This window comes from Chrysemys picta, chromosome 2, assembly GCF_011386835.1.
Source record: "Chrysemys picta bellii isolate R12L10 chromosome 2, ASM1138683v2, whole genome shotgun sequence".
Taxonomy (NCBI): Eukaryota; Metazoa; Chordata; order Testudines; family Emydidae; genus Chrysemys; species Chrysemys picta.
The window spans coordinates 187,066,681-187,079,718 of record NC_088792.1 but is presented as its reverse complement, the minus strand read 5'-3'; the positions used below and the strand labels follow the sequence as shown (position 1 = coordinate 187,079,718).

The window sequence follows — 13,038 nt, the reverse complement described above, 5'->3', positions numbered from 1 at the left end:
GCAACCTTTCAGAAGTGGTGTGCCGAGTCTTCATTTATTCACTCTAATTTAAGGTTTCGCATGCCAGTAATACATTTTAACGTTTTTAGAAGGTCTCTTTCTATAAGTCTATAATATATAACTAAAGTAGGGTTGTATGTAAAGTAAATAAGGTTTTTAAAATGCTTAAGAAACTTCATTTAAAATTAAATTAAAAGGCAGAACCCCCCAGAGCGGTGGCCAGGACCCGGGCAGTGTGAGTGCCGCTGAAAATCAGCTTGCGTGCCGCCTTCGGCACGTGTGCCATAGGTTGCCTACCCCTGATTTAAAAATAAACCAGAACAATTCACTAATAACGACAACATAAATAAAGCAGTTGGTCAGTAGGTGGCACAAGAACAGCACATCATGAATATACAGAAACTATATGCAGTTTTTTATCCTGAGCCATCATGGATTTTTTCTATACAGTATTTATGAACTCTGCTACCTAGTGATTTAACTGCCCCACTGGATTACTGCCATTTCAACATGATGAGTTGTTGGATAAATGGAAATGCTCACTGGCATTTCTGACCCACAAGTCACTCACACATACAGTATACTGTATATTATTGTTGCCACTTTTTGACCCGAGTGGCTAGTCAAAGTTTGGAGCCCAGGAGATGTTCTAGTTGGGGGGATAGAAATTGGTGACAGTCAGGTATGTGATGCAGTTTTGTTTATATACAAAGAATGTACAAAGTCCTGTGTCTCTGAATGCAGAACGAATCCAATAGCAGGAAACAGTTTATTTTGCTCACAGCACCAAGAACATTCTTTTCAGTCTGCACCCCTAACCCAAAAACCTCTTCATGCGTCCAGGATCAGACACCAAGCTTCCAGTAGCTTCTTCAGGCTTTGTCTCACACACACGCATGCGCACATCCCACACACACCCCTGGTCACAATACCCAGTGGAAGCTCCCTGCGCCCATGGTACTAGTTTCTGGGCAGACTCAGTAAGCCTTGTTTTAGGTGGACCCCCTTATGTTCCTTACAACTATCTTAGGTGATGGGTGCCTTCACACATCAGTTTGAATCAGATTTTAACTCAATCCAATTTATAACATTATAATGACATCCGATAGCATCATTATAGTTTAGCAGCATTTTTCTAGCATTTTTTATTATAACTCCTGGTTCTAAGATTGAATCCAACACCCCGAATGAAAATGGATGTCTGGCATGTGTGTTAAAGTACAATGCTCTGACATTCGGCTCACTAGAGGTTTGCCAGCCTGAAAAATGATGATTTTAATTTCTCTAGCTCCTTCAATCTGAGGCACTCAAGGCACTTTCTGAAAGTGGGTAATTTAAGCCTCCCAATAAATCAACTCTGCTGATAAAAGAGATTCACTAAGAATGAGGCTATCAAAAGCATGCTAGGGAAAGAGCCAAGAGTCATGTCAGAAGCGGAGGGCTCAGTTTGAGATTATGGACTTCACTACTTGCAGGAAGGTATCTTTGTATAAGAACTTCTGCAACATGGAACATAAAGTAGAAAATTAAATATGGATAAATAATGTGAAGATTCTAGGAATTGTGCCAAGGAAAGAGGACCAACTTTACTTCTCAACTGTCAGGACATAAACATGGAACACAGATGGGGCAGAGACGAGTAGCACAAGAAAAATACTGTCAGAAACTCAAAATGCTGTGAGACTCATTTTTTTTAGCAAGGATTGAACCTGTAGTCTTTCGCTGATGGATCCAGAAAAGGATAACTGAAACAGCAAGGAGTATGCAGGAGATCCTTGTGAGGGATAAAGTACAGTTTTCCAATGAGCAAAACCCTGCAGGTCAGCCCAGAAGGAAAGAGATACAAAAATCCATTAAGAAATCACTTATGGAGTCAGTCACTTGGTCAGACATTCCCAGCCAAACTGAAAGTATCCTGCTGAATTAAGACTTTCATTTTCTGGCATACAGGATAAGAAAAGCACTCAAGGACAAAAAGTAATTAGATCATATCTCTGACGTTCTTTAAGTCACTTTTAAGTGCTGTGACATAGAGGCTGATTGGTGGTTCACTGCATGTGTCAGCAACTCCTATCAGACCTGACAAACACCTTACACATTGCTGTCATAATATTAATCTATAGTGTCTTGTAAAGTATCGAATGAAAGTCAGTAACACACTGGTGATTAATATCATTGTAAAATGTGTGTATTAACACTACATAAGGAATTATGGATAGTCAGTGATATTATGTTTTAAAGTCTGTAACAAATCAAAGGGAGAAACACATTTTCTACCAGACTGGAGGGACCATCACTATCTCCCTGTCTTAAATGTAAAACACGGCTGCTAGTCTGAAATCTAATGTAAAATAAACATTGTGGAACCAACACAAAGGAAGCCACATCTGCATATTAAGTCAACAGGAAAACAGGTTGATGGGGTGATGTGAGGTCAGCATGGGAGACCAAGGTAACAGGGGTTGACTTGTCTTTAGAATCAAAACAATAAGTTTTGGAGAAATATAAGGTGAAGCAAAAAGACAGTTAGTTATCCATTTCACATCTTGAATACTGAATGCGGATGTGGTCACCCCATCTCAAAAAAGATATATTGGAATTGTAAAAGGTTCAGAAAAGGGCAACAAAAATGATTAGGCGTATGGAACAGCTTCCATATGAGGAGAGATGAATAAGACTGGGACTTTTCAGCTTGGAAAAGAGACGACTAAGAAGGGATATGATAGAGGTCTATAAAATCATGACTGGTGTGGAGAAAGTAAATAAGGAAGTGTTATTTACTCCTTCTCATTACACAAGAGCTAGCGGTCTCCAAATGAAATTAATAGGCAGCAGTTTTAAAACAAACAAAAGGAAGTATTCTTCACATAATGTACAGCCAACCTGTGGAACTCTTTGCCAGAGGATGCTGTGAAGGCCAAGACTAAAGCAGGGTTCAAAAAAGAACTAGATAATTCCATGGAGGATAGATCCATCAATGACTGTTAGCCAGGATGGGCAGGAATGGTGTTCCTAGCCTCTATTTGCCAGAAGCTGGGAATGGGAGACAGGAGATGGATCACTTGATGATTACCTGTTCTGTTCATTCCTTCTGGGGCACCCAGCATTGGCCACTAACGGAAGACAGGATACTGGGCTAGATGGACCTTTGGTCTGACCAAGTATGACCATTCTTATGTTGTTATATGTCCCGTGACTAGGGTTGCCAGTTTTGGTTGGACATATTCCTGGAGGTTTCATCAGATGACATAATCTTTAATTAAAGATTAATCTTTAATTCCTGGAGACTCCAGGACAATCCTGGAGGATTCACAACCCTACCAGTGACAGGGGCTGGATGCTCCAGGGGAATGCTTTTCCAGGGGGCTTGGGAACTGGGATGCACCAAGTGTTACCTACAAGGCAATGTAAGTGCTGGCAGAGTCCTGGGAAGTTTGTCTGGGTGTCGCAGAGTGTGAGGGACTCAGGGCTTCCTGCGATTCACCGTGACTCTCAGCCAGCCAGTAAAACGGAAGGTTTATTGGATAACAGGAACACAGTCTACAGCAGAGCTCGTAGATACAACCAGGACCCCTCAATCAAGTCCTCTTGGGGAGCGCAGGGAGCTTAGACCCCAGCTTGGGGTTCCTTGCGTTGCACCTCCCAGCCAAAAAACTGAAGACGTCCCAAAACCCTCCAGCAGCTCTCTCCCCCGTCCCCTCTGCCCTCCTCTCCTTTGTTCAGTCTCCCAGGCAGAAGTTGTCACTTCCCCCACCCCCCTTCCTGGCTCAGGTTACAGCTCAGGTAGCTCAATGTAACTCCCAGGCTGCATTCCCAGGTCAAATCCGCCCTGCTCCCTGCTCCGTCACACTGGGATGTCACACAGTTTGGCCCCAGCAAGTCCCACTGAAGGGTAACAAGGTCATCTGTAGTTCTGGGTGCCCCAAGAAAGTGTCACATCTTACTTCCATTGATTTCAATAGGAGTTTTGCTATTAATTTCAATGGAAGGAGGATCATGATGCCACTAGTGAGCATGATGTTGGGGATAATGGTGGTATGGAAGTGCATTCAGACACACACAGTTCTACCAACATTCTCAGAAGTAGTCTCAATTCACACACCTGAATATAATAGCATTCTTTGTGACTGGATACTACCTCCCTAAAAAAAACAAGAATGCCTTTTGATATTCTCTGTGAATTATAGTACAGTCACACCTCAGTAATTTGAATGGAATGGAAGACATTAAATTAATTTAGACTATCAAGGGTTTGGTTAAGTAGCGAGTTTTTAAATGCAAAAGCTTCACATCAGAGATGCTTTAGGCCAATTTTTTTTGAAGTACTCACTAATTTGTGGTGCTTAAACTGAAACATGTTGGGCTTGACTTTCAGAAGTGCTGAGCACTCACGAATCCAGTTGATTGCTCCAATCCCTCAGACAGAGACAAGCGCCTACAAGATCTCTATCAAGCATTCTTAAAACTACAATACCCACCTGCTGAAGTGAAAAAACAGATTGACAGAGGAGTACCCAGAAGTCACCTCCTACAAGACAGGCCCAACAAAATTTTTAAATTTGTTAGTTTGTAAGGTGCCACAAGTACTCCTGTTCTTTTTGCGAATCCAGTTGAAATCATCAGGAGCAAGAGGTGCTCAATAGCTTAGGAAATCAAGTGTTGATGTCTCAAACTGGGCGCTTAAAAATGGAAGCATCCAAAATCAGAGGCTGCTCTTGAAATTTGGATAATCAGATTTTGGGTTAATTGAGGTTTGAATAGATATGTTGCTGAAACCCTGGAGAGTGGGATTTTCAAAAAGATTCAACCATTGGCCTAACTCTGTTCCAGGTGATGTCAAAGGCAAAACTCCCATTGACTTCAGTGAGAGCAGAGTTAGACCAACACTCATTTTTGAAAATTCAATCCAGAGTGTTTTAGGAATTTGTCAGTAGGGAAAACATGGCTTTGCATAGAGCCTGACCCTAATTTTTAACCTTTGCTTTAAGAGAGTAGGGGTACGTCTATACCCAGCCGCTAGTTTGGCGGCTGGCAATCGAACTTCTGGGTTCTACTTATCGCATCTTGTCTGGACGCGATAAGTCGAACCCGGAAGTGCTCGCCGTCGACTGCGGTACTCCAGCTAGACGAGAGGAGTACCACGGAGTCGACGGGGGAGCCTGCCTGCCGCGTGTGGACCGAGGTAAGATCGAACTAAGGTACTTCAAACTTCAGCTACGTTATTCACGTAGCTGAAGTTGCGTACCTTAGTTCGATTTGGGGGGTTAGTGTAGACCAAGCCTGAGTCTTTTTTTCTATATGACTAGATCAGCAAAAAGTGTTGATATGCCTCAGTGTTTTACTGGAAAACTGAATAGTTAAGGATGTCCAGGGCTGAGTATATTATTGGTAGAGACAGGAAATATATTGCTTCCTAGCTGTCACGGAGTATTGGGGGACTCAGGGCCCTGCACCCCCGGCTTCCTGCGATTCACCATGACTCTCAGCCAGCCAGTAAAGCAGAAGGTTTATTTGGATGACAGGAATACAGTCCAAGACAGGTCTTGCAGGCACAGACAACAGGGCCCCCCTCAGTTAGGTCCAGCTTGGGGTCCCAGGGCATGCCAGCCCACCCCCCTTGGGGGGTCAGAGCCATCTCTGCCTCCCAGCCATCTCTCCAGCCTCCTTCCAGCACTCTGCCTTCAGCGACCCCTCCCACAGCCTTTGTTCAGTTTCCCGGGCCCCGGAGTCATCTGACCTCCAACCCCCTCCTGGGTTCTCATGTTACAAGCTCAGGTATGTTCCCTTGGGCCGGCTCCCATCCCCCGATGCAGACCATCCTAGTCACACTCCCCTGTCAGCATTCCCACACCCCAGCAAGAACAGTCCCAGTTCGTCACATCTCTCCCCCCTTCGAGACCGAACTGAGCGGGGTCACTTTAGCCAGTGACCTGGGGAAGTTCGAACCTACCCCCGTTCCCATGGATGCCCCCGCATCCCTCCAGTTCCTTGGTGGGAGTTACACCAGGCCCCTTCCGTTCCACGCCCCCCCTTAGGTCGGGGGTGCTTGATGGCACTCGCAGTTCGCATGTGGGAAGGTTTATGCGGCCTGTGCCCTTTTCCCACCCCCATACCTCTGGGGTTCCAACTGGGCTGTGGTCTTCTCCCAGCGCTCCAGTCTGGAGGTCTGTGCTTTGGGCTCTCTTGGTTTAGAGCCGCCCTTTTAACCTTGGCCACCCTCCGGAAAGGATCCTTTATGCTGGGCAAGGGTCCTAAAGCTGTTTTCCCCTTGTCCCAGGCCTTCCTCCCCCTCTGACAGGGGTCACAGGATCCGCAGTACTGTCGGACAGTAACAAAGACCCCAGGCCAGTAAAAGCTCCGTAGCAGCCTCTGCTGGGTACGCCAGGTTCCCTGGTGCCCTGAGAGGGGAATATCATGGGCCCGGCACAGCAGCTGGCGGCGATACTTCTGGGGTACCACCAGCTGCCTCCTGATCCCCCCTGACTCCATTTTCCCTGGGGGAGCCCATTCTCGGTACAGGAACCCCTTCTCCCACAGGAATCTTTTCCGGCCACCTCGTCCCATGGTCTGTACCGCATTGAGGTCGGCCAGGTCCCTTATCTTCCGCAAGGAGGGATCTCTCTGTAACTCGGCCTGGAACTCAGCAGCTGGGACGGGGATGGCCACCTGCTCTTTCTCGCCCGCTGGGTCCGAAGCTGCAGCCTCCCTGAGCCGCGTCCCTGGGCGTTCCCTCCCCACCAGGTTAGGGTCCTGCGCCTCAGGCAAGGCACCCCCCCCAAGGCCAGGGCGCAGGGCCCCTCGCCGGCTCTGACTGCGGGTCACAACCAGTGCCTTTTGGGGGTTGCTTGGCCAGTTCTCCAGGTCCCCCCCCATCAATACCTCAGTGGGCAAATACGGGTGTACCCCCACATCCTTGGGGCCCTCCTTGGCCCCCCACTTCAGGTGTACCCTTGCCACGGGCACTTTGACTGGTGTTCCGCCCACCCCCGTCAGGGTCAGGTAGGAGTTGGGCACCACCTGATCTGGGGCCACCACCTCGGGCCGGGCCAGCGTCACCTCTGCGCCCGTATCCCAGTATCCATTGACCTTCCTCCCATCCACCTCCAGGGGAACAAGGTACTCTCTCCGGAGGGACAGCCCCGCGCCCACCGTATAAACCAAAAACCCTGAGTCTGGGGCATCCAGCCCCCTAGAGGAGCTGGCCTGGGGCCCTTCTCTCTCTTGAGCAGTTGATAAGCTGCCAGCCCCTCTTGCGTGAGAAGCCTGCCCCTCGTCCGTCTGGGCCTCTACCAAGTTAACCCTATGCGGGTTCGGTCTGCTCAGTCTGTCCTTGAGCTTGGGGCACTGGGCCCGAACGTGGCCTCTTCGGCCGCAGTAATAGCAGCTCATGTCCTGTGGGTCCCCTCGAGCCGGTCGGTTGTCCCTGACGCTGGGCATTCCCCGTGGGAGGGGATTCCCCATATTCCCTCTTTGGGAGGTCCCAGGGTGACTCTCTCTCTGCATCACGGCGGGCCTGTTCCTTTGGGGCTCCTCCCTGCCACCCCCTGACCGGCTCTTTACAAACTCATCAGCCAGCTGCCCTGCATGTCGCGGGTTCTCTGGCTTTCTGTCCACCAACCACAGCCTCAGGTCGGATGGGCACCGCTCATACAGTTGCTCCAGTACCAGCAGTTTAATCAGGTCCTCCTTCGTCTGGGCCCCACCAGCCCACTTGCTGGCGTATCTTTCCATGCGGACGGCTAGTTGCAGATATGAGATCTCAGGGGTTTTATCCTGACTCCGGAACCTTTCCCGGTACATCTCAGGAGTCAGCCCAAACTCACGTAGCAGGGCCTTTTTGAATAGTTCGTAGTCCCCTTTCTCTGCCTCTCCCAGTTGGCGGTACAATGCCACGGATTTGGGGTCCAGTAAGGGGGTAAGGACCCGGAGTCTGTCCGCGGGATCAACCCGGTGCAGCTCGCAGGCCGTCTCAAAGGCCTCCAGGAAGTCATCCATGTCCTCCCCCTCCTTATATGGGGCCATGATGCACTTATCAAAGCTCCGTGCAGTCCTGGGTCCCCCCTCACTCACCGCAGCCGGGGGTTCGCTGCCCCTCAGTCTCGCCAGTTCCAGTTCATGCTGTCTTTGTCTCTCATTCTCCTCCCGTTCACGCTGATGCTGTCTCTCTTTCTCCTCCCGTTCACGCTGATGCTGTCTCTCTTTCTCCTCCCGTTCATGCTGTCTCTGTCGTTCACGATCCTCCAGCTCTCTCAGTTTTAGCTCTTTCTCCCATTCCAGCCAATTCCGCTCCACGGATGCCGAACGTCGCCGGGAGGATCCTCTGCTGGCCGGCGGGCTTCGCCGGGGGGATCCCCTGCTGGCCGGGGGGGTCACGGCGCCTTCGGTATTTGCTGGGCTCCTCCCCACCCTTCCCCTAGGCATAGGAAGGAGGGGTCTCGGGAAGCCCTCAGCAGCCGGCTGACCACTCCCAGCTGGGACAGACACTGGTGCCTGCGCTGCATTTGCCAGGCTGCTTCCCTGAGACACAGGGATCAGTTCATTCGCGCGATCTTCCGCCTCCAGCTGGGCAATGAGCTGTTCTTTGGTGAGCCTCCCAATGCGCAGCCACCTCTGCTTGCACAGCTCCACCAGGTCGCTCTTAAGCCGCTTGGCATACATCTTCCTGCTGGCCACTCACCGGCCTGTGTGCTCACAGCTCCCCACAGTTCCCAGGGGGACCCCTAGTGTGCCAGCCCTTCTCGAGGTCACCACCTCTCTGCCAGGGTCGAGCTGCAGACTCCTCCGCCCCTGGGACCACTCGCTGCGATCCCCCCGGGGGACCCTGTTACTGCAAAAGTCCTTCTCGCTGGTCACACACTCCCAGGGGTAATAACTGTCTCTCTCCCACTCTTCAGCAGGCCTGGTCCCCGTCAATCCCCCTTCGTTTTACTGCTCCCCAGTCACTTACTGCAGGAAGCGCCGTCCACGGGGTGCAGTAGATCCCACCGCTGCCACCAGTTGTCACGGAGTATTGGGGGACTCAGGGCCCTGCACCCCCGGCTTCCTGCGATTCACCATGACTCTCAGCCAGCCAGTAAAGCAGAAGGTTTATTTGGATGACAGGAATACAGTCCAAGACAGGTCTTGCAGGCACAGACAACAGGGCCCCCCTCAGTTAGGTCCAGCTTGGGGTCCCAGGGCATGCCAGCCCACCCCCCTTGGGGGGTCAGAGCTATCTCTGCCTCCCAGCCATCTCTCCAGCCTCCTTCCAGCACTCTGCCTTCAGCGACCCCTCCCACAGCCTTTGTTCAGTTTCCCGGGCCCCGGAGTCATCTGACCTCCAACCCCCTCCTGGGTTCTCATGTTACAAGCTCAGGTATGTTCCCTTGGGCCGGCTCCCATCCCCCGATGCAGACCATCCTAGTCACACTCCCCTGTCAGCATTCCCACACCCCAGCAAGAACAGTCCCAGTTCGTCACACTAGCTAAAAAGAAAAATTCCAACCAAAAAAAGAATGGATTGCCAGACTGCAGGAAATGTGAGAAATAGATAAACTTATTGCTGTTCTTCATAGCCAACTTGAAGCTTTTATTTCTACAATAGTTGGATCCCTTGGAACACTGCTGTGACCACAGAAAATTTAAATCTCTTGATTGCTTTAAATGTTAGTATATAAGATATTGCTAAGCCTCTTAACTATTTTATATATTATATGAAACATTTGATATTTCATTTGTTGTTTTATTTATTCTGCTGAAAGGTTCAGTTAAGAAAGATTTTTAAAAAAAAAAGAAGAACAGGAGTACTTGTGGCACCTTAGAGACTAACAAATTTATTAGAGCATAAGCTTTCGTGGACTACAGCCCACTTCTTCAGATGCATATGTGGGCTGTAGTCCACGAAAGCTTATGCTCTAATAAATTTGTTAGTCTCTAAGGTGCCACAAGTACTCCTGTTCTTCTTTTTGCGGATACAGACTAACACGGCTGCTACTCTGAAACCTTTTTTTTTAAAGTGGTTATGTTTGATCCTGGAAACTTTGTGGAGTTTGACAGCCTTTACTTTTTAATGATCCAAAGTTTTTCTTGCTGATTTGAGATTCAAAGTAACACAACTGGGTGTGACTTGGCTCAGCAGTTTCCATTTTTACTGTGTAATTGAAGGTCTCTTTCTCCACAGTAATATTTCAAAGTAAAATGCAGAGAGACACACATGCTGCTACCCTTTCTTTTGATTCTGACATTTCACGTTCATTTACAGAAAAATAAGATGGAGGGAGGGGAAAAAAAGTCACACAATTAAGCTTTACTCAATTTCTTTTTGCACCTTGGTTCCAGATAATTTAATGCAAATCAGCCATCAAAATGCTACGTGTTATAAATAATAATACCAATGATTATTTGGAACCACTCAAGTGTAGAATTAATCTCTTCTGCCTACACTAAAGTAAAAAAATATATGTTCAAAATGCCTTATTCCAGGGTTTGATAAAGCTTTTTGTGTTTAAAAACAAGAAAAGAAAAGAAGAGGAGGAGGAACAGCAAATATGTGAGAAAATAATTTATCATCAGCACAAGCAAAATGTATTTGTCCTCTTAGGGTATTTTCCTTGAAACAGTACATAATTCATCTCTCCTATTGTTCTTATTTCCACCTTTCCTTATGATTATAATAAAAACATTAAAGGCAATATTTAGGTTTGAATATACAAAAATATACGAAAGAAGACAGCCATACCTGTCCACATCTCTCATTTCAGATCCAATTTTACCTCCAACCCACACATGACTACTGTTATTTATCATTTATTATTGTAAATTATGTATGTCAGAACAACTGTGAGTAGTTCGTGAAACAGGTTATAGCAACCTAGAATTCGAAATAAAGAAGTTAAAGTTGCCTTAACCAGCGTTCCTTTTGTCCCTCAGTGAGGGCCTTTTTGTCCATGTTATATGGGTGTCTCAGCTGGTTAAAAGCTAGGGAATGAGGCCAGGATGGATGTTGCTTGCCTTGAAGGGTTAGGGACATTTTTCCTTATATACTTTGCATGTGCAAACGTACTGTAAACACAAAAGGTGAAATCCTGATCCGACTGATGTAAATAGGATTTGCTGTTGATTTCAATGGGGCTAAGATTTCACCCTCAAAGTCTATTTTAAAAAGTAAGCAACTGAAATAGATAAGTGTGACAAATCAGTCACATACGTTAGAGAGACATAAAAGACCTGCTAGATCACCTAGTTCATATTATGAGAGCAGGGTTATTCCCTACAATATTAGCTCTTGTGGAAAGGTTTCTCTGAGCTGTCTCAAGATACAAATACAGTTTAAATAGAAGTTCAAAAGTTTAATATGCCTCTCATTTTGTATTTCTTAAGTTTCATAGCAAAATCCTTCATCACAAGGATAATATGTATTTTATTTATGGGTCATTTTATGTCATTCATCACCTTAGTTTCTGAGCACGTCTAAATTCAAATAAGCGAGTGAGACTTGGCAAAATTGGTTGTAGATCTACGCCTACTTGGGCTTACACTCTGAGTTTAGCCTTGACTTTCTGGGGTCAATGAACTAGAATGGGCCAGGACTCAAATTCCAGATTCAACCACTACTCAGCTTCCTAGCTTTCAAAATCCAGTTATGGATTCACATCATGACTTGGGTCCATCTTTAGACTGAATGCCCAAAAATGACATGCAGTGAAAACACTGCTGCATCCAATTAGTGTTATGGTGAAAGCGCAATTTTTACTCAGTTACATAATGAAACAAAAATCAGCCAATGGACCTTTTGTGAACCTGGTGTGAGTTTCAAGCTCCTAGGGAAACCTGAAACCAAGCAAGAATCAGGTGGTCTGGAGTTTCAATGGCTACATTTTGCACAGCTCAGAATTCTACTGCTTAATTGTAAATGTTCAAGCAACAGAACATTAGATAGGGAACAACTTCACAGTTGATGCACCTGGGGTGTAAGCTGCCACCCTCATCTTCAGGGAGACTCATTATTGATTCTTTTTAAAAAAAAAAGTTTCTCCCTCAGCTGATGATTTTTCCTGTTATAGAGGGATTTTGCTGGTGACAACACACCCAAGTAAACATATTCATAGGCATAGACAACTGGGGAGGTTTGCCCCCCTACAAATTAAGGGATTGCATTAACAATGGAACCATTGAGTTTGGAGCTCATTTTATTAAAGGGGGACAATTTTAGTCATGGTTCAAAAAACTTCTCATTAAAGCAATATTCAACCGTATTATAATAATAACAATTAATGGAGATATCCCATCTCCTAGAACTGGAAGGTATCTTGAAAGGTCATCAAGTCCAACCCCCTGCCTTCACTAGCAGGACCAAGTACTGATTTTGCCCCAGATCCCCAAGTGGCCCCCTCAAGGATTGAACTCATAACACTGAGTTTAGCAGGCCAATGCACAAACCACTGAGCTATCCCTCCCCCGTTATTGTTTAACTTTAACCTCCGTCCCCCCAGTAAATCACGTTGCCTGTGCCCGGGGATGCTGGTAAACTATATAGCTCGAGACCCAGGTTTTAGGTACAGGGTTAGGTACTTGGATTGTAAACTCTGCAGGGCAGGCAGGACCCGTGTTCTGTGTTGGCACAGCGATGCCCTGACCCAGGCCTGGGGTGTGCGTGTGCTGCTGCAGTACAGCTGGAAGTGGAGGCAGGAGCCAAGCTGGCAGGACACTGGGCAGGGAGCCCCCTCCCCCGCTGCCTGCCCGGGATGAAATTACGCGCCCAACAGCTTCATGCATAAAACATGAGCAGTCCGCGGGGCGCTGCCGGCCAGGGCTGAGAGCCGCACGCCGGGCAGGCAGGTGGCTCCCGGGCACAGCCGCCTTGGCGGGTCACGGGCTCCGGACGGGGATTTATCTCGCCCTTTCTCCGGGGCAGCTGCGGCCGCCCCCAGGAGCGCCCCGCGCAGCTGGTCATGGAGCTACCGCCGCGCCTGCACTGGGTGAGGACCAGGCTGTGGAGGCACCGGGCTCGGCGCCGGCAGGTCTCCAGTAAGTGCTGCCGGGGGGTGGGCGTGCGGGGGG

The 13,038-nt window shown here is 47.8% G+C and overlaps 2 protein-coding genes across 7 annotated transcripts in view; one reads left to right on the top strand and one right to left on the bottom strand.

Moving 5' to 3' along the window:
* CARMIL1 (capping protein regulator and myosin 1 linker 1) overlaps positions 1-13,038 on the bottom strand; it is a 360,331-nt gene that overhangs the window by 319,912 nt on the left and 27,381 nt on the right. The gene's annotated exons all lie outside the window — the stretch shown is intronic.
* RIPOR2 (RHO family interacting cell polarization regulator 2) overlaps positions 12,765-13,038 on the top strand; it is a 181,157-nt gene continuing 180,883 nt past the window's right edge. For 2 of the 6 annotated variants that reach the window (XM_008164453.4, XM_005281409.5), the window contains exon 1: positions 12,778-13,005. In XM_008164453.4, the coding sequence (XP_008162675.2) occupies positions 12,930-13,005 (76 nt within the window). In that variant the 5' untranslated portion in view covers positions 12,778-12,929. Of the gene's footprint in view, positions 13,006-13,038 lie in introns of all 6 variants that reach the window. The other 4 variants (XM_005281408.4, XM_065582002.1, XM_065581999.1 and 1 more) reach the window with 4 other exon arrangements.